The sequence below is a fragment of the Lipotes vexillifer genome, unplaced genomic scaffold, assembly GCF_000442215.2.
Source record: "Lipotes vexillifer unplaced genomic scaffold, Lipotes_vexillifer_v1.1 scaffold213, whole genome shotgun sequence".
Taxonomy (NCBI): domain Eukaryota; kingdom Metazoa; phylum Chordata; class Mammalia; order Artiodactyla; family Lipotidae; genus Lipotes; species Lipotes vexillifer.
In genome coordinates this window covers 5,332,417-5,359,458 of record NW_006780610.1, presented here as the reverse complement: position 1 = coordinate 5,359,458, position 27,042 = coordinate 5,332,417, and the positions used below count along the sequence as shown (strand labels likewise).

The 27,042-nt window shown below is 35.8% G+C and overlaps 1 protein-coding gene across 2 annotated transcripts in view; it reads left to right on the top strand.

Annotated features, from left to right (window-relative positions):
* LOC103079391 (argonaute RISC catalytic component 3) overlaps positions 1-27,042 on the top strand; it is a 125,624-nt gene that overhangs the window by 69,966 nt on the left and 28,616 nt on the right. The window contains exons 5-12 of one of the 2 annotated variants that reach the window (XM_007453828.1): positions 7,146-7,280; positions 11,433-11,520; positions 11,646-11,793; positions 12,197-12,320; positions 12,987-13,010; positions 14,560-14,657; positions 14,987-15,120; positions 18,313-18,497. In XM_007453828.1, the coding sequence (XP_007453890.1) occupies positions 7,146-7,280; positions 11,433-11,520; positions 11,646-11,793; positions 12,197-12,320; positions 12,987-13,010; positions 14,560-14,657; positions 14,987-15,120; positions 18,313-18,497 (936 nt within the window). Of the gene's footprint in view, positions 1-7,145; positions 7,281-11,432; positions 11,521-11,645; positions 11,794-12,196; positions 12,321-12,986; positions 13,011-14,534; positions 14,658-14,986; positions 15,121-18,312; positions 18,498-27,042 lie in introns of both variants that reach the window. The other variant, XM_007453827.1, reaches the window with a different exon arrangement.

The following is a 27,042-nucleotide window of genomic DNA, read 5'->3' as shown; positions in this document are numbered from 1 at the left end:
AGGAAAGTACTTTCTGGGGTGATGACAGGTTCTGTCTTAATTGGGGTGGTAATACCATAGATGTATATACGTTTGTTAAAATCATTGACCTTTACAATTGAAATGCATTTTATTGTATGTAAGTTATACCTCAAATTGTTTTTTTTCTTGAACTGAGATATCATTACACATCCACCAGAAGGGGTAAAATTCAAGTCTAACAATACTAATGGTGAAAATTTGGCACGACAGTGACTCTTAAATGCTACTTGTGGGAGAGTTATTTGTTAAAACCACTTTGGAAGAGTTTGACATTATCTAGGAAAGTCAGAGATACACATCCCTAATGACTCAGCAGTTCTACTCAGATATTGCCTTTTCTACTAGAGAAATATACGTGTGTATGTATATCAAGAAGGCCACCTAGGGACTTCCCTGGTGGTCTAGCAGTTAAGAATCCACTCTTCCACTGCAGGGGGCACAGGTTAGATCTCTGGTTAGGGAACTAGGATCCCGCAAGCTGCGTGGTGCAGCCAAAAAAAAAACAAAAAAGGCTATCTATAAAGGTATTCATAACCTTATTCTAATAACCAAAGGAAAGTGCCAGCATAAACTGTCCACCAACATTAATAATCAGGTTTTTTTGGTTTTTTGTTTGGTTTTGTTTTTTGCCGTGGGGCAGCTTACGCCTGGGATCCTTAGTTGCCTGACCAGGGATTGAACCTGGGCCCCTGGCAGTGAAAGTTCCCAGTCCTAACCACTGGACTGCAAGGGAATTCCCTGTCCATCAACATCAGAGTGGATAAATTGTGTATTTCTTCAACAGAGTATTAGAGCAATGAAAATGAAGAAAGCAGTTACATTTAATTAATGTAGGTGAGTTAGAAACAATGTTTAGCAAAAGACTCAAAAACATTACATGCTTTATGTTTCCAGTTACATAACATTCAAGAACTAGGAAAACTAAATTGTGGTCCTTAGTGATCTGTACTTATATTGTAATTCTATAAAGAAAAAGAAGTGATTACCATAAAAGCCAGGATTTTGGTTACCTCTAGCAGAGAGAGGGGAAGTTAAGGTTGGGAAGGGGATAGGGAAGAGGTTTCTAGGATACTGGCAATATTTAGTTCTTGATATGAATGTTGGTTGTGTGGATATTCACTTTATAATTTGTTTAGTGACACTCTAGTAAATATCTGATATTTTATATTAAAAATAGAAAAAGAAAAAGAAAAGCAATCCTTTCATCTATCAATATCTCCTGAGTACTATGTTAATATTATTTTGCTAGGTAATAATAGACACGCCAAGATATTTAATGTGGCCTCTTAATTGCTCACTATTACCATAAAAAGGCATTGTATAATAAGTTTCTGTTCTTATATCTTCAGAGCAATGAAAGTATACATATAAAGTTGAGGCACATAACCTCTCAGGAGATTAAAGTATAATTGTAGTTATGTTTTTACCAGGATGCAACATTATTTACTGCTTTATTTTTACTCAGCATTTGGACCTGGGCTCATTTTGGTACTTGTAGTCCTAGTTATCTTAAATATGGCAAATATTTATTATTTTCTTTTTTCACATCTGTTATTTTAGCTGCGTCCTAACAAAAATTTTCAATTTTGACACAGTAAAATGCAAATTCAAGAATCTTAATTGCTTTTTCATGGAACATTCTCCCATCAGCCTCTTCAAGGAGTTAGTTTACATTAACAAAAATGATTTTGCCTAGAATTAAAACCTCAGTAAATCAGAGAGCAAAAGACATGAGTAGACAATTCTTCAAAGATGAGAAAAAGAGCTCTGATGAGCTCCTGCCATGTTCTGGGCACAAGTAGGTACCTTATATTGAATCTTCACCCTAATGCTATAAGTACTAGATGTTTTTCTAATTTTGCAATGAACGAATTATGATTTCTCTGAATTTCAAGTCTGGATCTAGAATTAAAATCTATTTCATTTCCAAGCCTATCCTTTTCTCATTATTCTAACACTGTTACCCATGAAAAGAAGAAAATAAACCTAATTAAAAAAATAAGTGGGCTTCCCTGGTGGCGCAGTGGTTGAGAATCTGCCTGCCAATGCAGGGGACACGGGTTCAAGCCCTGGTCTGAGAGGACCCCACATGCCACAGAGCAACTAGGTCCGTGAGCCACAACTACTGAGCCTGTGCGTCTGGAGCTTGTGCTCCACAACAAGAGAGGCCGTGATGGTGAGAGGCCCGTGCACCGTGATGAAGAGTGGCCCCCGCTCACCACAACTGGAGAAAGCCCACACACAGAAACGAAGACCCAACACAGCCAAAAACAAATAAATAAATAAAATTTAAAAAATAATAATAATAAGTTAGTAAGTGATGAAAGATTAAAGGATACATTTCCAACAGCAACAAAATTTTTATCAATAAATGAGTTATAAAGTATCACAAAACCTTAATGAAACTGGAATGGCGTTAATAAATTCAGAGATATTATGTTCATGAATTGAAAGACAATCCCACTGGTATTCTAGACATCTAGTCTATTTTGGTAAATTTTTTTGCCTTAGTTGTGTATTATACATATCTAGATAATGGCAATCTAAGTAGTTGGTAAGATCGCATTTTCTACCAAACTCCTCTCAAGTTTTCTACTTCTCAATTGTATTTATCTGAATTCTAACACCTGCCCATTAATTTTAATTATATGTATGTAGTACAGATTTATCCATTTGGCTGGTATTTAAGTTGTTTCCATTCTTTTTACCATTTTAAACAGTGCTACAATAAGCATTCTCATTCATGTTGCCTTTCACAGATATGGAATTTTTGCAGAGTTATATACTCCAATAGAGTGAAATTGTTTTTTGGGTTTTTATTAAGTTCTTCATTTATTCATTCATTCATTGATTCATTTAGGGCTGCATTGGGTCGTCTTTGCTGCGCCCGGACTTCTCTAGTTGCGGCAAGGGTGGGCTACTCTTTGTTGCGGTGCACAGGATTCTCATTGCGGTGGCTTCTCTTGTTGCGGAGCACGGGCTCTAGGCGCGCAGGCTTCAGTGGTTGTGGCACGTGGGCTCTAGAGCGCAGGCTCAGTAGTTGTGGCACACAGGCTTAGTTGCTCCCTGGTATGTAGAATCTTCCCAGACCAGGGCTCAAACCTGTGTCTCCTGCATTGGCAGGCAGATTCTTTTTTTTAATTTATTTAATTTATTTATTTATTTTACTTATATTTATTTTTGGCTGCGTTGGGTCTTCATTGATGTGCACAGGCTTTCTCTAGTTGCAGTGAGCAGGGGCTGCTTTTTGTTGCGGTGCGCGGGCTTCTCATTGCAGTGGCTTCTCTTGTTGCAGAGCACGGGCTCTAGGCACATGGGCTTCAGTAGTGGCTCGCGGGCTCGAGAGCGCAGACTCAGTAGTTACGGCCCATGGGCTTCGTTGCTCCACGGCATGTGGGATCTTCCCGGACCAGGACTCGAACCTGTGTCCCCTGCACTGGCAGGCAGACTCAACTACTGCACCACTAGGGAAGCCTTGGCAGGCGGATTCTTAACCACTGCACTACCAGGGAAGTCCTAGAGTGAAATTGTTGAGTTGAAAATTATGCTCATCTTCAAACTTACTATAAATTACCATTTGTTCCTAACTGACTATATCAGTTTATATTCCTGCAGTCTGTATGAGAGCTTTCATTCTTCAGTCTTCCTTTGGCTTGTTGTCAGCTTGTGTTATCGGTCTTAACCTTTTTGGTCAGTCTTGATTGGTGTAAAATGATAGCTTGATATAGTTTTTGTATATATTTCCTTAATTACAAATAAGATAATTAGTGAAAATTTGTTTTTTGACATTTAGGTTTTCTCTTCTATGAAATGCCTAGTCGTATCCTTTGCCACTTTTATTTTATCTTGATTTATAGGAACTTATTATATATTCTGGATAGTAATCATTTGTTATATGTATTACACATATCTATAGCCTGTCTTTTTTTTCTGGCTTTGTTTATGGTATTTTTTTATGATAGTTTTTTTATCTTAAGAAATTCTTTCTTGCCTCCAAGATCATAAAGATATTCTCTATTTTCCTCTAAATGTTTATTTTTCTTTTCATGTTCAGTTCTCTGAATAGGAATTTGTTTTTGTATATTTTATAAGGTGGGCTTCCAAGTCTGTTCTACTGGTCTGTGTGTCTGTCCCCACAGTCTCTTGACTTGAATTGGATTATAACAGATCTCGAATGTTAGAGCAGACCTTATTCTTAAAAACTATCTTGGCTATTCTTGTTTCATTTCTCTTTCATGTTAGTTAGTATCAGCTTCTTAAGTTCCAGAGGTCAAGGGGGTTATATCCTATTGGTATTTTGATTGAAATTGCCTTGAATTTGCATATCAATTTACAAATAATTTATATTAATAAGGTATATACTCCATTTATTTAGATTTTCTGTAGTAGTAAAGATACCTATTACTTCTATAGGTCTTATGCATCTTTTGTTCAGATTTTATCTCAAGTGTCTTATGGTTTTTTTGTTGTGATATTAAATGGTATCTTTTTAAAATTACATTTTAAGTTGGGTGCTAGTGTATAAGAATGTAATTTTATTTTTATATGTTGATCTTAAATCTAGCAACCTTACTGAACTGTCTGATTCTATAATTTATCTATAGATTATTGGGTTTTCTCTCTAGTCATACTGTGAAGAAGAATAATTTTGTTTCTCCCTTTCCAATCTTTTTACCTTTTACTTCTCTTAGCTTGCATTCCTGTGCCAGCTAGCACTTTCTATTAAATGAAGTTGAATTTACCATAGATTTTTGGTGGATAACTTTTATCAAATTAAGGAAGCTCCTTTCTAGTCCTGGTACTGTGAGACTTTTAGTTATGGTGCTGAATTTTATCTAATGCTTTTTTGAGGGTAATTATCTGTAGAAATGATTGTATGTTTATTTCCTTTAGTGTGTTAATGTATATTTTGTTAATAGGTTTTAAAAATATTAAATGTAAATATTACTTTTTCAGTTAAACTCAGCTGATTTGTGAAAGGGAAAGAAGGAAAAAATGCATAAATATGTAGGTTTATAAAATGTTAAGGATTTAACCAAGGGATAGAGAGGCAGATCTTTGCTGATTGAAATTCATGCCTAATTCAACTGTACTCACTGATTTCATCCCATCTTTTGTAAGAGCTTTCCTTCACTAACTTTAATTTTTACCTCAGATGCCCACATTGCTGTGGGGAAGATGGTGAACAGTAATGATTAGAAGAACAGTGGGATAAACACTAAGGAAAATTAATAGAATGTTAAACAGGATAAATAATGTTTGTTTAGTAGTTTCAACTCTGTGAGATAAGACACATTAGTTGTGAATGCTAGTATTATAATAATCCAGTGAAGAAAATTTACCTGTAGGATTAAAGGAAAGACAAAATAAGCATGTTAATTACCATGTATTTATTTTCCTTTATTCACTTTTTTTTTAAATTAACACAGAAGCAATATGTGCTTGTTTGGTATGTATCTTGCCAGCCTTGTTTCAATGTACAACAATATTCTCACATTTTTTAATAGAAGAATGTAATGTATACATTTTTTTAAAGTACTGTGGATTTGAATAAGATACCCAGAATGCTAATACAGTCTTACCAGTCTCTCTTTTTTTAGTTAGTTTGAAATTGTGGAGGTATTTCTAAAGTTTATTTGGATGGAAGTACAAAACCAACATAACTATCCATCATGAGGGACATGAAGTAGGTCCATGCAATGAGATATCCTGCAGCTGTGAAAAAGAATGATGTAGTTCCATATTAGTACATATAGATCTATCTCTAAGATATTTAATGAGAAAAAAGAAATCAAAGGCCAGAATAGTATTTCTAATGTTTTATCATTTGTGTTCCTTTTCATTAAGAGGGGAAGGGAATATATATTCACTTAATTACCATGCACCCAAACTGCAGAATAAAAAGATCTCTAAGACACATTGTTAGTTTTTAAAATAATAATAAAAGAAGTCATAGAACACATTTATTATCTGATCTCATGTTAAAAAAGAAAGTTGTATATGCATTTTTATCTCTAAGTGCATATTAAAAGAATAGGATATATACATACCTAAGTACTAATAATGGTTGCTTCTTAAAGATACTTGGAGACCAGAATTCTTTACTGTGCATATCTATATTGTTTAAGTTTTTTAGGATGAGACTTCATTCATATATTATTTCTGTAATAAAGGAAAAAGTAATATGTGCTCACTATTAAAAAATGAAGATTTAAAGATAAAGTCAAAAAGAAGAAAATAAAAAATATCTACAGTAGCCTTACTATCTGAGATAACTACTTAAAGCCTTGATAAATATCCTTCCAGAGATGAGGGACATTGTGTGGAAGACATTTAATCCTAAACCAAGGAGAGTAAGAGAAAGAGCGCCACAGTAGGCATGTTTTTAAATAAAAAAATAACATGATAGCATGTAGCTTATTGTCTGTTTTGGTTTTACTTTTCACTGTATCCCCAGTGCCTTTATAGCACATAATAGCAGTCAGTAAGTATGTATTTAAGAAATGAATGATGGTGGTCTACTAGCTATTGGTGAAGCTCTTCTAGTTCCAAAACCCAAGATTAAGAAATCATACTTGTTGGCTCTTGGAAGACTGCTGACTGTTGCTAGATAACATTGGGCAGATATACTTTACTGTTACTACCTATAGCTTGGATTAGCACTAGTAACATTTAATACCATTGTCTTCTCAAATCTGTGCAAGACAGGGAGAGCTCTCACTAGAATAGATAAGCAGTCTAGGGTGGCACAAAAAGCTTTGTTTAAGAAATAATACCTAACCTTTTCTTCTTTAAGGTGCTCTGGCCTTCTTTGTCCCCTTACAGACCTTGTTTCATAGTCAGAACACTGCTCTGTACATGTAGGAAATGGAATGATTCAGTTACCCATGATAAGAGATTATAAAAACTGTAATATTAGGCTTTTTCTGTTGTTGTGCTTGTCTTCCAGTCAAACAGTTCAAATTGAAACAGCTTAACTTTGGAAATATTTTTATATGTATATAGATATACATAAAAGGGTAATTTTAACTCTATATTAGTTAATTATCATGGAGCCCGAGAACAAGTTTTTGAGTTTTTTTAAAGGAAACATTAATTTGTACTATTTGTGTTTTTCTTCTTAGTTTCTGCCACTGCCTTCTACAAAGCACAACCTGTAATTCAGTTCATGTGTGAAGTTCTTGACATTCATAATATTGATGAGCAGCCAAGACCTCTGACTGATTCTCATCGGGTAAAATTCACCAAAGAGATAAAAGGTGAGTTAATTAGCATTTGGAACAACTTAACTATAAAATGCATGAATATAACAAACTTTCATTGAAATTTTTTAAGATGTAAATCTGTTCATGTAACATCACCGGTAAAAATATGGACTAATTATAAAATGTCACATTAAATTCATTACCATAACATCTTAGGTAGTGTGTCAATGAAAGAAATACCAAGTAATGGAATTAATATTGATACTAGCTAATTTTTTGTCAATACTTTCCCTTACTAGCTGAAGGTATAAGAGTATCTGTTAGGAAAATGCTTCTATGATACTGTTAAAAAATAAGCTTATTCCAAAAACATTGTCACTTCAGAACTGGAGCCATTCTTTGAACATATTCTATCAATAATATAATGACTTCTTTATTTTTCTGAAATGATAGCAGAATATTTTATTCCTTTGTAAATTTATGGATATGGGACTAGCCTGTTTCATGTGTTGTTCTAGAGTTGAAACAGTAATTTCATATACATTATTCAGTTGACGATTGATCTTGACTATTTTATAGTTAGTAGCTAAAATGTATACAGTGGTGTTGCATCATATATATATTTTACTAATACAAATTCATCTCTACATAGTCTTCCAGAGAGAAAAATTAAAAATTAATTTTGTGTCCTAAAATTTATATTTTGTATATACTTATTGTTTATATAATTGTTGCTTTCTATATACATGTACACTTTTATGTGCAAACCCACACATAGTGTACTTTATCTGCAATTTAAGGGATTTTTCAACAGTAATTTTGATTATGTAAAATTCTTGCCTTGTTCATGACTTTAGAACCTAATCCTCATGTAAGATGTGACTCCACTGTATTTAGTTCTTTATTATTTAGACACAAAGAGAAATTAGATATTCTCTAATCAGAATGAATAGTATAAATTCTATTTAAACTAAATGTTAGATCTTCAATTGTCAATAATTATGTCGTTTTATTTTAAGGTTTTACCTATTTGTTACAGGCAATTTTTAGCTTGTGGTTTGAATGAAGCATTGAAGTTTGTTCTCTGAACATCTTTCAGTTCCCCAAATCAATTAGTATAGTTGAATACATCCTGCTTGCTCCAGTAATCATTTATTCTTTGCCATTTAGTAACCAGGAGAGAGATGGTCATTGTAATAAAACATTTAAAGGAAAATTCTTCCTGCTTTGAAAATAGGCATCCATTTATCTCAAGTTATTTAAGTGTCAGAATAAGAAAGTGTTATATATTCTTATATTGCAATCATACCATTGTCCTTTCATAATCTGTATTAACTGCACAGTTAGCATTGTTGGGAGGTAGTGCATTACCCACCATTAATATGTGATCATCTAAATGCCATGGTTTCCAGTGGAGTTGCTGCTTAGTTACCACCTCTGATATCATGAAGTCACTTACATTATTTTGCGGTAACTATGCAATCAACTCATATCACCACTCTATCACAGAAAATACAAGATGTACAGAACAAGGATTCAACTGCTGCCCGAAGAGCATGGACTCGATCTTAACTTCAACTGCTCAGGGGGCCAAAGAAATGACTGAAAAAATGACTAGAAAGCATTATAAAGTTGATGTTATAGTGAAGGTAAAGCCAAGTTTATAGGTTAAATATTTGATTTATTAAAGCCAAAAACATTTTTTGTTGGATGGAGGGTTTGGGGAGGGACCCGGGCAGAGAATTATCTAGTCCATTTTTTTAAATTTCAGCTTTTTGCTAACCCCTGGATTTGGATCTAATCCTTAGGCACCTATGACTGTAGATTTGGGGTAGAAAAATCTGAGTTGGATCTAACTGACTTACTGATGATTTTTTCCTCCATTCAAAGTTAAGAAGGCTTTTTTTTTAAAGAGGACTCTTTAAAGTACGTCGTGTATTCCTACCTCAGTTACACAAGAGAATCAAAGTTACATGTTTCGTATTATGTATTTGGGTTTAATTTTTAGTTAGCATGAGGAATTTGATGAAGCTTGTTAAATAGTGATACAAAGTGTGCTATAATGAATAGATTTCCTAGTACAATATTTTTTGGTTCTAGTTGAACTTTTTCCTAAATATTTAATGGTAACTTTAGGGTGGTTTCTTTGTGCAGTAATTCATCATAGTTAAATAGCAGAAATATTGGAGGAAGTTTATGGTAAAAGTACCATATGTATGTAAGAGTATTTTATTTTACTTTTTTATTAATTTTTATTGGAGTATAGTTGCTTTACATCAATTTTATTTTTGATAAAAACTTATTTAGTAGGCTTGTAGAACCTTACTGATAATTTTTTTTAATTCAAGGGGAAGATTTGAAAACAAATTGCTAAGTGGTATAGATAACAGAAATTTGTTTTAAATTTTTCTATCGTGTTTTCCCCCTAAACAATATTTTTACATCTTGCTTACTTCATATGTTGGTGTTTCCTTCTTTAAAGGCCTTCTCTTGGTAGTATTTCCTAGTCTTATTTATAGAGGCATAGTAAATGCTCTAATTGATCTGAAATTTTAGTTTTATAAAGGTAGTTACTAATAAAAACTATTTCTCACTGATTCAATTAGGAGTAGTTCTTAAGAAAACCTCATACCAATCTGGTACAGTGACACTGTACCATTTAACATCTTAATTTATGCTGATATGTCATAAGAAAATATTACTATGATTGAACTTTGTGTTTGGTTCTGCAGTTAGTAGATACGAAAATAAGTTATACTGTATCAGGGTTTCTCAACCTTGGCACTATTGATATTTTGGGCTGGATAATTCTTTGTTGTGGTTGGGGATGGGAGGTAGTGATGGCCTGTGCATTGCAGTATAATTTAGCAGCATCCCTGGATCCAAGCATTCCAAAATCTAGCATGTATTAGATGCCAGTAGCACCCCCAGTCATAACAATCAAAAATGTCTGCAGACATCACCAAACCTTCCCTGGAGGTCAGAGTCACCTGTGGTTGAGAACCTCTGCACTATAGGATACACAGATATAAAAGGAAAATAATACAAAAGTATAACCGTAAATACTATCCGGGAACTAAAAGTTGTCCTCCATCTACCCGTTTTTAGATTTTCCTCCTTTGGAGTATAGACCTTAGAAATGGAGTTGTTTATCTGTGACCAGTAGCCACTGTATCTGTTTGTTAACTCTTCTCTAGGTAGCTCCAAGAGTATCCACTAGCCACATGTAGCTATTTAAATTTTAATTTATTAAAGTTAAATTAAAATTTTAGTTTTTTAGTCACACTAGCCACATTTCATGTGTGCAGTAACATATTGCTGGTGATTTTAGCACAGATGTAGAACAATCCATCATCTCAGAAAATTCTTTTGTACACCACTGCATAGGAAAATTCATCCCAAAGAATTTCAGCCAGTGTTTTAAAAGCCCACAGCTTCACTTTCTAAAGCAGGCCTAGGATCTGCAAACCCCTAGGGTCCACAAATGGACGTACAGATCCACAAACATCTAAAATCATATGCTAAATTAAGTGTATGTTGCATTTTTCTGAGAATTTATTGCTTTCATCAGATTCTCAAAGGGTCCATAAGAAGGTCTGGATTACCTGTTCTAGGAATTATTTTGGTTGCATTTGATTTCTAATAGTAGTAAAAGAACTGTATCACTATATTATCCTTCAGCGAAATTGTCACTCCACTTCTGTTAAAAGGGCCTGGGATTTTTTTTTTTTTCCTTCCTGCATTAAAAATCTTTGAAGGACTTTCTTCTTCAGCTATATGAAATTATGATCTTCAGTCAGTATGTGATTACTGGGCAAATCAGATATCACATACTTTGAAGGTTATAGAATATCTTGAGAATTATCATAACTCCCTTTGCTCCTTCCCTCGACCAGCATAAAAACCTGCATTGTAAGCAGGGTTTTTTATTAATGGAGAACTTTATCCCTTGATATACAGGCTTTGCAAATTTTATACTATTTTTTAATAACTTGATAGAATAGGGAAAAGGTTTGGAGTTAGGTCTATCATGATTGTAACTGTTGTTAACAATGTTATATATAAAATCCTTTGTTAATATCACATTGCCTGTATCACAGATTTTCTGTTTAGAATTTGAGTTTTTATAGTAGTGAACAGGCTTTATAGTTATAAATATTTTACATGTGACAGTTCTATAACCTCAGTTTTTCTTGTTGGGAACAGGTCTGAAGGTTGAAGTGACTCATTGTGGAACAATGAGACGGAAATACCGTGTTTGTAATGTAACAAGAAGGCCTGCCAGTCATCAAACGTAAGAAAAGCTGGTGTTTGTCAGAGCAGAGATGATGTGAGGCAGCTTGCTCTAGTTAGTAGATTGGGAGTTTTGCTGGCTCATAATGAGATAAGAGTTGTTAATGTGTAATTTTTTTTTTCCAGCTTTCCTTTACAGTTAGAAAATGGCCAAACTGTGGAGAGAACAGTAGCACAGTATTTCAGAGAAAAGTATACTCTTCAGCTGAAGTACCCACACCTTCCCTGTCTGCAAGTGGGGCAGGAGCAGAAACATACCTATCTGCCACTAGAAGTAATGTGTTTAGGCTGCTTATTAATATCCTCTTATTCATCGTTCTGTTGGGGTTTTTAATGACCTATAACTTACTTCATATTCTCACATTTATTTTGGAGACTGAACTGTTTATAAATTTCCTTTTATTCTAAATTTTCAGCTATAAAATAATATGGGAAAAAATTCATCCACAGTCCTACCACTCTAAATGTAACCACTGTTAGCATTTTGGTACACTTCTTTTCAGCCTTTTTATGCAGTGTATATTTTACCTAATTATAATCATACTGTAAAGCAGTATTGATATTAAACAGAAGTGGTTTAATGGAGTAGATATTAAAATTTAATCTCACATGTAATTGGTGCTCAGAATTTTAAGAAAGATGTATATATCTAGTACAAAACTTTTTTCCATTTGTAGGTCTGTAATATTGTGGCAGGGCAACGATGTATCAAGAAGCTAACGGACAATCAAACCTCCACTATGATCAAAGCAACAGCAAGATCTGCACCAGATAGACAAGAGGAAATTAGCAGATTGGTTAGTACTTAACCCTAGAAATGAAAATTAAAAACATATGAGGGTCAGCTCTAAAGAACCATGTCCTTATCAACTCATACCTTATTACCATTTCATGGGCTGTCAGAATTAAAAGAGATTATGGAAGTAATCTAGTGGTATTCTAGAGGTGAATCTTAGTGGGTTCTATGAAAAGGGTTAGACTAGATCCTTCTAATTTAACCCCAAGCTCTTTAATTAGATTCAGAACAGATACTCTCAGAACTAATGTTTCAGTTTAGCAAACTGGACCTTCATTACTTCCACCTAAAAGAGGAAGAGAAAAGGAAGAAAAGTCAAAGTTTTATGACTAGCAATGGTGAGAGTCTTAACACACAAAGTAGGATGGCTTGGCTCCATTGTAAACACTGGTAACCGTACAGGATGAATAAAGAAATATAAGACAGCTCCAGCTGTATGGGATCTCTAAGCTGTCTCCTTGCTCTAAATGGGGAGAAAAGAGACATCAATACTACTTTTAAAACTGATGGGGCTTCCCTGGTGGCACAGTGGTTGAGAGTCCGCCTGCCGATGCAGGGGACGCGGGTTCGTGCCCCGGTCTGGGAAGATCCCACATGGCCGCGGAGCGGCTGGGCCCATGAGCCATGGCCGCTGAGCCTGCGCGTCCAAGGCCTGTGCTCCTCAACTGGAGAGGCCACAACAGTGAGAGGCCCACGTACCACCAAAAAACAAAGACAAAAACAAAAACAAAAAACACTATATAATCTAAATATGTAAAAAGAATCTCCCCACAATGTGCAGGAAAATTTGTTTTCTAAATTAGGCATCTAATTAACGCATCTAACTAATGTATCTTTTCTTCAAGCTTAAATGCCATTTTTTTTCCTGTAAGGTTACAAACAATAACAACTACTACTATTTACCAGGAGTTGGTAGGTGATGTGCTTGGTGCTAAATGTTTTATAATTAATTTTCACAATAACCTATGACTATAAAGTAAGTCTTTTATAATCTTTATTTTACAGAGGATAAAATTAAATCTCAGTTAAGTTAAATGATTGGCCTAAAACCATATAGCTAAGCAAGTGATATATAATTTGAAACCATGTACATTCTGATTCTAGAGTTCCTACTCTCAATCACTGCACCAGCCTACCAGATGCTATAATTATAATAATACAATAATAGTAACAGTAAGTGAGTAAAGAAGTTAGACTTTGAACCCAGAGCTGTTAGATTCCAAAGCCTGTGCTTTCAATCACTGTAAAATATCATCTCTCTGAACAGAAAAGCTGTTAATAAATGAGTTAGAACTAGTTATTGAGATTTGAGGTGGACTCTCAACCACTGTGCCACCAGGGAAGCCCTATATAGTGTTTTTTAATAGAATGTTACTCAAAGAATTGAGCATTGCCTTTTTTTGTAACCTTGTTTGACCTTTTTTCTGAGACTAAGTAAATATGTTTTGAAAAACGTATTATAGCACACTATGAGCATGAATTACACTTTTGAGATTCAAGTCTACACTGAATTACAATAAATTCTTTATCTTTGCACATATTGGTATATTACATAAAAATTATAATCTGTATCTCATACTGGCTTTCTTTTCTGTCTCAAGTGTATCTCTTAAGTAAATTTTATAATGTGCTGTGTTTTATCTGAAAATATTCAAGGAGATTTTGTATAACTTGTAATCAATTAGGAAAAAAAGCTTTAGGATTATTGATATTTGCTGTCGAGATCTACATAAAATAAATTTCAATAGTATATATCCAGATCCTCTAATTAGAAGTAATTAACTATTTTTAGGTCAGGTATTGGGTTGGCCAAAAAGTTCATTCGAGTTTTTCCATAAGATATTAGGGGAAAACCCATACGAACTTTTTAAACCTTATATTTCTCTTGCAGACTCTCAACCACCCTCCCAAAGTATATGAGGCTTAATCATATAAAGTTACCATTTTCATGAGTCATAAATAGTTGAAATTTCTTATTATGCAGCCTAATACATTTAAATGTTCTGTAAATTATCAGGAGGTTCACAGACTTCCTACAGTCCACTCATGATCTGTGGTCCCCAAGTTAAGATTCTCTGCTCTATAGTGAGGGTACCATTATCTGCACCTGTCAGTATTATAAAACATTGTTGACACAGTGAAGAAAAAAAGTTAGAGGGTTCTAAAGCAGGGAATTTGGGGGAATTTTGAAAGTAACTACAAACTTTTTCTGTTGTTAGGTAAGAAGTGCAAATTATGAAACAGATCCATTTGTTCAGGAGTTTCAATTTAAAGTTCGGGATGAAATGGCCCATGTAACCGGACGCGTACTTCCAGCACCTATGCTCCAGTATGGTGGCCGGGTAAATAATTGATAATTTTTAAATTATAATCATACAGTTTCTGTGTATGGAGAGAAGGGCTTCCTAGCTAAGTCTGGAATTTAAAAAGTGTTTTATTGTTCCAACAATTTTTTTTGTTTGTTTCAAGATCAGTGTCTTTGCTTGAACTTAGTAGAACTTTTGTTTTTCTATGATAAAAATATAAAATATTGATTTAGAACAGCCTATTCCATGTAGAATATCAGATATATACAGTTCAGCAATTTGAAATGCTTATTTTCAGCTCATTCAAATAAGTTATATATTAAATGTTTGTTCATTTTTGCCTTATTATTTCTCTTTCTCTGTAGAATCGGACAGTAGCAACACCAAGCCACGGAGTATGGGACATGCGAGGGAAACAGTTCCACACAGGAGTTGAAATCAAAATGTGGGCTATAGCTTGTTTTGCCACACAGAGGCAGTGCAGAGAAGAAATATTGAAGTAAGGCTTGTCATTAGTTTCACTTTGGGACCATTTTGTGTTTAAATTTTGTATTTCAGTTTTAAATTACTCAGCTAATATTCTAACCAGTGTTGCCTCAATATGAAGTATATTTAATCACTGAACCTTTAAAAATGTTTCTTCTTGTTACTTTGATAAAGATTCCTGAATTTGTTGGTCATATCTAAGTCACTGATTCATTCTTACAAGCATCCTAATGGACTAGCTTATGTGGTATAGCAGGAGTACCATTGGCTTTTGATGGCGAACAGATTAGATGTAATTCTCAGGTTTGCCACTTTCTAGTCTTACTACCATGGATAATTTATTTAATCTCATTATGCTTCACTTTTCACCTTTTAAAAATAGAGATAATAGTACCTATTTACTGAATGAGGATTAAATAACATCCTTATTTCTCAATTGAGTTCTTTGAAAGAGTCATTTAATTTCTCATTTTCACTTCCTTACTTTCCAAAATTTGACCTGCATCTCCACTACTTTTCCTCTTCTCCAGATTCTTTCCCTCAACAATCTTCTGTTTAAATTTAAAACAAACCCAAAATCTTCTTTTTTTTTTTTTTTTTTTTTTTTTTTTGCGGTACGCGGGCCTCTCACCATTGTGCCCTCTCCCATTGCGGAGCACAGGCTCCAGATGCGCTGGCTCAGTGGCCTTGGCTCACGGGCCCAGCCGCTCCGCGGCATGTGGGATCCTCCCAGACCGGGGCACGAACCCGTGTCCCCTGCATCGGCAGGTGGACTCTCAACCAGTGCGCCACCAGGGAAGCCCTTCATTTTTCATTTTACCTGATTTAAGGCTTCCAGGCTTCCATTCTCTCTCCTTCCTTGAAATCTTAGTGGTCTGCTGAAACTGGTTACTGGAAGATCTTCAGTATCTTTTTGCTTATCAATTCTAATGGTCTCTTCTCGGCCATTATTTTTCCTCAAAATTTGTGCAGCATTAGATACAATTGACTACCTTCCTGACATTCTCTCCATTCTTGCCTTCCTGTTTTCTTTTTACCACTTTGGCTTCCTTTCTCCTCTACACCATCTCCTTTGGGACTCTCTAATCTTTGGGGCATTGGCAGTCTCAAGGGCTTCTGCTGTTACTCTTGTTTCAGGAGTTGTGCTACTGTGAAAAGAGCACCAGCTCCACTTGTGACTACCTCCGCTCTAAAACTTTTAGGTTTCTCTTTGACAAAGAATAACATTAAAAATCAGTATAACATTTAAAATTTTTTATTTGCCTCTTAAGTCCTTTCTCCATTTTCATATATTCTGGGCAAAGAAACTGAGTACTGTATGCCCTCTAACTGTGTGGTATTTTTTTCCATTTCCACTCATTCTACTCTTTACTGAAAATGCCTCCTTTCTATCTCTACATTTCTAAATAATAGCCAGTCTTCTGTGATTTGTGATGCTGGAAATAATCCATAGTATTAACCATAGTAGTTTATCAATATCCTCTCCATTTGTACTTGTCACTTCCTGTATAAAATAGAATTATATTATAATTATCTGTGTAAGTTTCTTGTTTCCCCTCTGGAATCTAATTTCCCTAAGGAAATGATTATGGTCTAATTTAAGTCTCCACTAACAAATCCTATAAAATATGCCCATAATGAATAGTTCTTGAGTGACGTAGAGACCAGTTTACCCCAGGTCAATTCAGAATTTGCCTCCTTCATGTGAGAAAAATTATTTTCTATTTCATTCTGTTCACTCCTTTTTATTAGCTCCAAATCCTACGTCTTAAGGTTCACTTAGTATATTTTTATTTTATTTTATTATTTTTTTTTTTTTTGCGGTATGCGGGCCTCTCACTGTTGTGGCCTCTCCTGTTGCGGAGCACAGGCTCCGGACACGCAGGCTCTGCGGCCATGGCTCACGGGCCTAGCCGCTCCGCAGCATGTGGGATCTTCCCAGACCGGGGCACGAACCCATATCTCCCACATCGGCAGGCAAACTCTCAACCACTGCGCCACCAGGGAAGCCCTTTTAGTATAGTTTTTATCCCCTGGCTTTCAAGTAAAATGTCATGAGGACAGTTAAGGAGAATGCTGCTATTATCTTACTTGACCTCCAGAGACCAAAGAAAACACCTCCAACTGTTTTTCAAGCTTCGAGTTATTCTTTTCATTTTACATGTTTTATTCATGGCTTGATAGAAGTCTCATAATCATTGGGCTTATGGCTCTTGTTCAGGCTAACTGAAAATATTCAACTTCATACTTTCTTGAATTAAATACTAATAAGGAAAAGGAGAAGGGAATTCCTACAAACTCCATCTCTGTCCTGAGGGAATCAGTGTTTTTGAGCAAAGATCACTCAGATCTTTGACGTAGGACCGTATTTGTTTTAAAAACAAGTAAAGTGATTGTTAAATCCCAACATTATTACTTATTTATCCTAGGCTAAGTGCAGAATTTTGTTTAAATAAGAAATTATTAGTCTTTTGTTTTTTCAGTGTGGATAAAAGTACATTAAAGTGCTGTCTGCCTCATTTCTTTTTAAATGTTTTCTTGTTTTTTTTAATCTTTTCTGAGGACAGAATCTTTCCTGCTATCCTAAGTGTCAGATAGGTATTATTGTAGAAAGAAATTCTGGACTAGGTCATAGTTCTTACTCTTGCCATTTGTCTAATAAGCATTTGACCTTGGTCAAATACTTAATGTCCCTGAAACTGTTTCCTGATTTATAAAATGGCAGTAATACTTTACCTACCACTTTCTTATGAATCTTGTTAGGATCAAATTAGAAAAGGTATGAGTGTGCTAAGTGCTAAGTGCTTCACGTGTATTATCTCATTTAATCTTCACATCAACCCTATATTGAAAGTGGTCATTTTACAGATGAGAGAAACTGAAAAACTTTGCCTAAAATTCCATAGCTAGTACGTAACAGAACTAGAACTGGAACCTATAGAGCTGAGCTCTTAGCCAGCACACTCTATTACTAATGTCCTTTGTGAACTACAAAATGCCACATAACTGTACAGTAGTGTTCTTAGTTTGAAAAATAGATTACTGACCAACCATTGCCCTTAACATCAGTAGTCTGATGACCTCTTCTTATATGTAGCACACAAATCTTTGCTTCATTCTCCATTCCATTCCCAAACTTTCCATTACTAATTTGTAGGTGTTGCTGACTAGACAAAGGTTTTATTTTAGTGATTTCTCCTTCTAGGGGTTTCACGGACCAGCTGCGTAAGATTTCTAAAGATGCAGGGATGCCCATCCAGGGCCAGCCTTGCTTCTGCAAATACGCGCAGGGGGCAGACAGCGTGGAGCCCATGTTCCGGCATCTCAAGAACACGTACTCTGGGCTACAGCTCATTATTGTCATCCTGCCAGGGAAGACACCAGTGTATGGTAAGGATATTGTATTAAGATTGCATTTTTCCTCAAGTACTCAGTCTTCATTTTAGGGACTTAACCTGGAAGTCCAGTGGTTAAGACTCCGCGCTCCCAGTGCAGAGGGTATGCGTTCAATCCCTGGTTGGGGATCTAAGATCCTGCTTACCACATGGCACGGCCAAGAAAAAAATATTCCTTTTAGAATTATGCTAACACATATCCTAAAACTATCAAACATTAAAATATATTTTATAGCTATAGTATTTAAAACCATGTATTGTTACTATAAAAAGACAAATCTGGAGAGCAAACTAAATAGTCTGAGACCCTGTGAAAAGAATTTCAGTAAAGGAAGCATTACAAAACAATGATTAAGGGAAGAATTATTTATTAAAAATGTCATTGAGATAACTTGAGTATCAGTATAATGTAACAGTTAAAAGCACAGGCTCTGGAGTCAGACTGTGCTGCTTAATACCCAGGTTTTGCCAGGTATACTACCTGTGTGATACTACCTGAATTACTTAACCACACAAAGCCTGAGTTTCCGCATCTGTGAAATTGGGATACTACAAATACCTAACCCACAGAAGGTAGTTGTAAGGATTAAATAAATTTACATATGTAAACTGGGTCTATGATAGCACCTGTCATACAGTGAATGCTCAATAAATGTTAGCTATTATTATTGTAAACAAGTTAAAGTTTATGAGATTAATATGTTAAGTATAAATCATTGAAACATGGAAAAACACAAAGAAAGTATAATTTTCAAACTACTGAATGGAGTATAATTCTTTAAGCTTAAAATGATAGAATTCACATAGGAAAACTGTTAGATTTGACTGCATAAAAATTAAATTTTCCATACATCACAGGTGTCTAAAATTATAAGGAAACCATAGAAGGTGAAAAATATTTGCAGCAAATGGAGACAGCAAAGGGCTAGTTTTTTATTAGTTAAAATATCCATATAAATCTGTTATTGCATTCAAAGGAAAAAATTTTTATATTCTCCTACATTAGTGAGCAAAGAATATAACCCAAAATTTCTCAAGAAAAAACAAGTAAATATTTCAGAAAATGTTGGTTTTCACCAATAAAGTACAAATTAATAAAAGGAAAATTTTTATGCTACTAAATTAGCAAATATATTTAAATACTGTACTACCTAGTGATTGTGAGTATGCAGTGAATCTAGTATTTTAATATATTGCTGATGGCAGTATAAATTGATAATATCCTTTCATCGAAAGTATAAAAATGTGCTTGCAGTCAACAGTTCAGTATTTCCCATTCCAAAAATATGTTCAAAGAAAAGATTTCATAATGTAGAAAAATCTCTATGCACAAAATTTTCATAATGATATCTGTGACATCGAAAAACTACTAAGAACTGGTTTTAAACAGTAAGTTGTATGTTGGTGAAATAATATGCAGTGATTAAAAATGATGGTTATAAAATTCAAAAGATATTTTTTAAGTTGTGATAAAATACAGAAGGTGTTAAACTCAAAGAATTTGTAAATCAAGGTAAGAACAAACAACTGAGAAAGACAAAGGACATAAAAAAGAAATGCAAATGGTCAATTATCAATGCAAAGATGCTGAGCCTCATTAGTCATTAAAGAAATATGAACTAGAACAAATTATTTTTCACCAACAGTGATAATACCCATTTTTGGCAAAGGCATGAATAAATGTACATTCTCATACACTGTTGATGGGAGAGAAAGTTGATATTACCATAGCCTCCAAGCTGATATTCTTGCCTTCATTCCCTCTAGTTCACTTTCAGTCCATTTTCTACACTGCTTCACTCAGTGATTCAGTGAGTGATTTTTCTAATTAATTTTATTTTTTAGAACAGTTTTAGATTTACAGAAAAATTGAGCAGATAGTACAGAGAGTTCCTATGTGCCTTCCTTCCCCTGTACACAGATTTCCCTTTTTTTTTTTTGCAGTACACGGGCCTCTCACTGTTGCGGCCTCTCCTGTTGCCGGAGCACAGGCTCTGGACGCGCAGGCTCAGCGGTCATGGCTCATGGGACTAGCCGCTCCGCGGCATGTGGGATCTTCCCAGGCCGGGGCATGAACCCATGTCCCCTGCATCGGCAGGCGGACTCTCAACCACTGTGCCACCAGGGAAGCCCCAGTTTTCCCTATTTTTAACATTTTGTGTTAGAGTGGTACATTTAATGAACCAGTGTTGATAAATTATTATTAACACATTGTCCACAGTTTACATTAAAGTTTACTCTTTATGTGTACAGGTCTATGGGTTTTAACAAATCCATAATGTCACGTATCTACTATGACAGTATCAAAGAATAGTTTCACTGCTCTAAAAATCCCCTGTGCTCCACTTACTCATCTCTCCCTCCATCTCCTCAAACCCCTGATAACCACTGGGCTTTTTATGTCTCTACAGTTTTGCCTTTTCTAAAATGTTATATAGTTGGAGTCATATGGTATGTCCCCTTTTCTGATTGGCCATGTTCAGTTAGCGATATTTAAGATCCCACCATGTCTTTTTGTGGCTTGATAAAGTCATTTCTTTTTTTTTTTTTTACGGTACACGGGCCTCTCACTGTTGTGGCCTCTCCCATTGCGGAGCACAGGCTCCGGACGCGCAGGCTCAGCGGCCATGGCTCACGGGCGCAGCCGCTCCGTGGAATGTGGGATCTTCCCGGACCGGGGCACGAACCCGTGTCCCCTGCATCGGCAGGCAGACTCTCAACCACTGTGCCACCAGGGAAGCCCAAGTCATTTCTTTTTAATGCTGAATAATATTTAATATTGCATTGTGTGGTTGTACTACAGTTTGTTATACATGTACCTGTTGAGGGACATCTTGATTGCTTCCAGTTTCGGGCATTTATGAATAATACTGCTCAAACATTCATGTGCAGGTTTTTGTGTGGACATAAGTTTCTAACTCAGTTTGGTACATAACCAGGAGCACAACTGCTGTATCAGATAATAAGACTGCCAAAAAGTGACTATACCATTTTGTATTCCCATCAGCAGTGAATGAGAGTGCCTATTGCTCTACATCCTCTTCAGCATTTGGTATTGTCAGTTTTTTGGATTTTAGCAATTCTAATAGGCATGTAGTAGTATTTTATTGTAATTTTAATTTGCAGTTCGTTAATAACACAATATTGAGCATGGGACTTCCCTGGCAGTCCAGTGGTTAAGACTCCACGCTTCCACTGCAGAGGGCACGGGTTCAATCCCTAGTTGGGGAACTGAGATCCTGCATAACTGTGCGGCTTGGCAAAAAAAGTAGAGAGAGAGAGAGAAAGAGAGAGAGAGCACCTTTTCATATGCTTATTTGCCATCTGTATATCTTTGATGAAATGTCTGTTCCAATCTTTGGCTCATTTTTTAATTGATGTGTTTTGTTTTCTTATTGTTCAGTTTTAAGAGTTCTTTGTTTGGATACAAGTTTTTTATCAGATACCTATTTTGCAGATAATTTTCTCCTAGGCTGTGACTTGTCTTTTTTTTTTTTGCAGTACACGGGCCTCTCTGCTGTGGCCTCTCCCGTTGCGGAGCACAGGCTCCGGACGTGCAGGCTCAGCGGCCATGGCTCACGGGCCTAGCCGCTCCGTGGCATGTGGGATCTTCCCGGACCGGGGCACGAACCCACGTCCCCTGCATCAGCAGGCAGACTCTCAACCACTGTGCCACCAGGGAAGCCCTCGTCTTCTCTTGAGTGTCTTTCATAGAGCACAAGTTTTAAATTTTAATGAAGTCCAAATTTTAATAAAGTCATCAATTTTTTTCTTTCACAGATCATTTTTGGTGTTATAGTCTAAGTTTTTATACTGTGTTATCTTCTAGTAGTTTTATAGTTTTCCTTTTTTACATATAGGTTTGTAATCCATTTTGACTTAACTTCTGTGAAAGGTGTAAGGTCTGTATCTAGATTTTTTTTTTCTTTTTTTGCATGTGGATTCCAGTTGTTTCAGCACCATTTGTTGGAAAGATTATCTTTCTCCATGAAATTGCCTTTGCTACTTTGTGAATGATTGACTATATTTGTGTCAGTCTATTTCTGGACCCTATTTTGTTTCATTGGTCTGTCTGTCCATTCATTGGCTAAAACCACACTGTCTTGATTAATTTAGCTTTGTGATAAGTCTTGAAGTCAGATAATGTCAGTTCTCTGACTTTGTTCTTCTTCTTCCCTGTTGTATTAGCTAATAGGTCTTTTGCCTATATCTATATAAACTTTAGAATCAGTTTGTCAATATCACAGAATAACTTGCTGAGACTTTTGTTGAGATTACATTGAATCTATAGATCAAGCTGGGAAGAATTGACATCTTAATGTTAAGCCTTCTCATGGAATATCTCTTTGTTCAGAGCTTCTTTGATTTCTTTTATCAGAGTTTTATAGTTTTCCTCATTTAGATTTATATCTAAGTATATTGTTTTTTCTTTTTCTACTATAAATGGTATTGTGTTTTTAATTTTAAATTCTAGTTGTTCATTTTTAGTATTTAGGAATGCAGTTGATTTTTGTATATTTATTTTGTATCCTGAAACCTTGCTATAGTCACTTATTAGTTCCAGGAAGCTTTTGTCAATTTTGGGGGGTTTTCTGCATAGGCAGTCATGTTCTCTATGAACAAAGACAGTTTTATTTTTTTCCTTCCCAGTCTGTATACTTTTATATCCTTTTCCTTGCATTAGCTAGGAATTCCAATATGATGTTGAATAGCAGTGGTGAGAGGAGACATTCTTGCATTGTTCCTGACTTTAGGGGGAAAACATCTAGTTTCTCAGCAGTAAACATGATGTTAGCTATAAGCTTTCTGTAATTGTTATTTATCAAGTTGAGGAAGTTCCCTTCCAGTCCTAGTTTTTTTTTGTTTGTTTGTTTGGTGTTTTTTGCGGTACGCGGGCCTCTCACTGTTGTGGCCTCTCCCGTTGCGGAGCACAGGCTCCAGACGCGCAGGCTCAGCGGCCATGGCTCACGGGCCCAGCCGCTTTGCGGCATGTGGGATCTTCCCGGACCAGGGCACGAACCCGTTTCCCCTGCATCGGCAGGCGGACTGTCAGCCACTGTGCCACCAGGGAGCCCTCCAGTCCTAGTTTTGCTGAGAGTTTTTATTATGAATGGATGATCGAGTTTGCAAAATGTCCTTTTCTGCATCTGTTGATATGATCATATGATTTTTCTTCTTTTTTTCTCTTAATGTGATTAATTACTTGAATTGATTTTTGAAATGTTGAACCCAACCTTGCGTGCCTGGGATAAATCCCACTTGGGGATGGTATATAATTCTTACACATTGTTGGATTCAATTTGCTAATATTTTGCTGAAGATTTTGCATCTGTGTTCATGAGATATTGATTTGTAGTTTTCCTTTCTTGTAATGTCTTTTTCTGGTTTGGGTATTAGGGTATTTTGGCCTCAGAATCATGAGTATTTCCTCTGCTTCTGTTTTCCGGAAGAGATTGCAGAGAATTGGTATCATTTGTTCCTTGAATGTTTGGTAGAATTCACCAGGGAAACCATCTGGGCCTGGTACTTTCTTTTTTTGGAAAGTTGTTAATTATTGATTCAGTTTTTTTAATAGGTACACACCTATTCAGATTATCTATTTCTTCTGTGTGAGATTTGGTAGTGTCATTCAAGGAATTGGTCCACTTCATTTAAGTTAACAAATTTGTGGGCCTAAAGTTTTTCATAATATTCTTTTATTATCCTTTAAATGTCCTTGGGGCCAATGACCCTTTTTTCATTTCTGATATTAATAATTTGTGTTGTCTGTTTTTTTCTTGATTAGTCTGGCTAGAGGTTTATGAATTTCTTTGATCTTTTCAAAGAACTAGCTTTTTGGTTTCCTTCATTTTCCTCTGTTGATTTCTTATTTTCAATTTCATTGATTTCTGCTCTAATTAAGATTTTTTTCCTTCTGCTTGTTCTAGGCCTATATTGTTCTTCTTTATCGTTCTAAGGTAGAAACATAGATTATTGATTTTAGATCTTTCTTCTCTGCATTCAGTGCCATAAATTTGTCTCTTAAGTACTGCTTTCACTGCATCACACTAATTTTGGTAAGTTGTATTTCATTTTCATTTAGTTCAAAATATTTTTAAATTTCTCAAGACTTTTTCTTTAATCCATGTCTCATAGAATTATGTTGTTTAATATATAGATATTTTGGGATTTCCTGGCTATCTTTCCATTATTGATTTCTAGTTTAAGTCCACTGTGGTCTGGGACCATACTTTGTATGATTTCTGTTCTTTCAAATTTGTTAAGGTGTGTTTTAGGACCATACTGTGGTCTTCCTTAATGAATGTTACATGTGAGCTTGAGAAGAATGTGTATTCTGCTGTTATTGACTGAAGTATTTTATAAATGACTCTTAGAATCAGTTGATTGATGGTACTGTTCAAGTCAGCTATTGAATATATACTTATCTTCTGCCTGCTGGATCTGTCAATTACTGATGAAAGTACATTGAAGTCTCCACTATAATAGTGTATTTGTTTGTTTCTCCTTGCAATTCTATCAGTTTTTGCCTCACTTATTTTGGCATTCTTTTCTTAGCTGCATATATGTTAAAGATTGTCCTGTCTTCTTGAAGAATTGACCCTTTTATTATTATGTAATACCCCTCTTTATCCCTGATAATCTTCCTAGTTCTGAAATCTACTTTGTGTGAAAAAATACAGCAACTTCAGTTTTCTTTTTCTTGGTGTTAGCATGGTATATCTTTCTGTAACACTTTATTTTAGAATTGGTTTCTTGTAGGCAACATGTAGTTTGGGTCTTTTTTTTTTTTTTTTGGTTGCGGTGGGTCTTAGTTGCAGCAGGCAGGCTCCTTAGTTGCAGCAGGCAGTCTCCTTAGTTGTGGCATTTGAACTCTTAGTTGCAGCATGCGAGTGAGATCTAGTTCCCTGACCAGGGATCGAACCCAGGCCCCCTGCATTGGGAGTGTGGAGTCTTAACCACTGTGCCACCAGGGAAGTCCCTGGGTCTTATATTTTATCTTCCCCTCTTTTTCTCCATTTTATGGGTTTTTTAAAATAAATTTATTTATTTAATTTATTTATTTTTGGCTGCATTGGGTCTTCGTTGCTGCACGTGGGCTTTCTCTAGTTGTGGCGAGCAGGGATACTCTTTGTTGTGGTGCACAGGCTTCTCATTGCGGTGGCTTCTTTTGTTGCAGAGCACAGGCTCTAGGCACGCAGGCTTCAGTAGTTGTAGCATGCGGGCTCAGTAGTTGTGGCTCGCAGGCTCTAGAGTGCAGGCCCAGCAGTTGTGGTGCACAGGCCTAGTTGTTCCGCGACATGTGGGATCTTCCTGGACCAGGGCTCAAACCCATGTCCCCGCAGGCGGATTCTTAACCACTGCGCCACCAGGGAAGCCCCTCCATTTTATGGTTTTAAATGAGCATTTTATATTATTCCATTTTCTCTCTTACATCAATTATACTTTTTTTTTTTACTTTTAATGGTTTCCCTAGAGTTTGCAGTATACATTTACAACTAATCTGAGTTTGCTTTCAATAATTCTGTACCACTTCACAGATAGTGTAGATACCTTATAACAAAGTATTCCCAATTCCTCCCTCCCCCTTACAATATTGCTGTCATTCATTTCACCTATCCATAAGTTGTAACCACACAGTATATTGTTGCTATTATTATTTTGAACAGTATCTCTTAGTTCAGTTAAGAATAAGAAAGTAAAAGATTTTATTTTACTTTTATTTATTCCTTCTCTGACCTTTTTTTTATATATAGATCTGGACTTCCGACCTGTATACCTTTCCTTCTTTCTGAAAAATGTCTTTTATCATTTCTTTCAAGGCAAGTCTACTGTCAACAGGTTCCCTTAGTTTTTATTTGTCATATTTCCCCTTCACTTTTTAAAAAATTATTTGCTTATGTTTACTTATAAACCAAATTATCTACTCACATAGTTTCAAGTGTTAAATCATTCTGGAATTCTTATTTTCAAAAACAGCACCTTTATAGCTGTCATCCCATTTGTTTTTTTCATAGCAAAACTCTTTCATCATCTGCCACTTTTTAAATTTAATTTTTGTTTATTGAGTGCTGCTGCCTGTATTTCAGTTTCTTCTGTAGTTCTGCCCTGTTTTGCCAGAGCCCTGGGACCTCTACATTTGTCTCATGTTGGTGTAGGTGATGCCTTCTATAAATCAGTCACTTGGTGTCATTTTTTTTTTTTTTTTGGCCGCACTGCGTGGCATGCGGGCTTTTAGTTCCCCCACCAGGAATCGAGCCCCTTGCAGTGGAAGCGCAGAGTCTTAACCATTGGACCACCAGGGAAGTCCCAGGTGCCAAATTTTGATTGTAGTTTTCATACCTTCTGAGGTACTGTTTTCATAGGAGTGTTCCTGAATTAACTTTTTTTTTTTTTTTTTTTTTTGTGGTACGCGGGCCTCTCACCGCTCTGGCCCCTCCCGTTGCTAAGCACAGGCTCCGGACGCGCAGGCTCAGCGGCCATGGCTCACGGGCCCAGCCGCTCCGCGGCATGTGGGATCTTCCCGGACCGGGGCACGAACC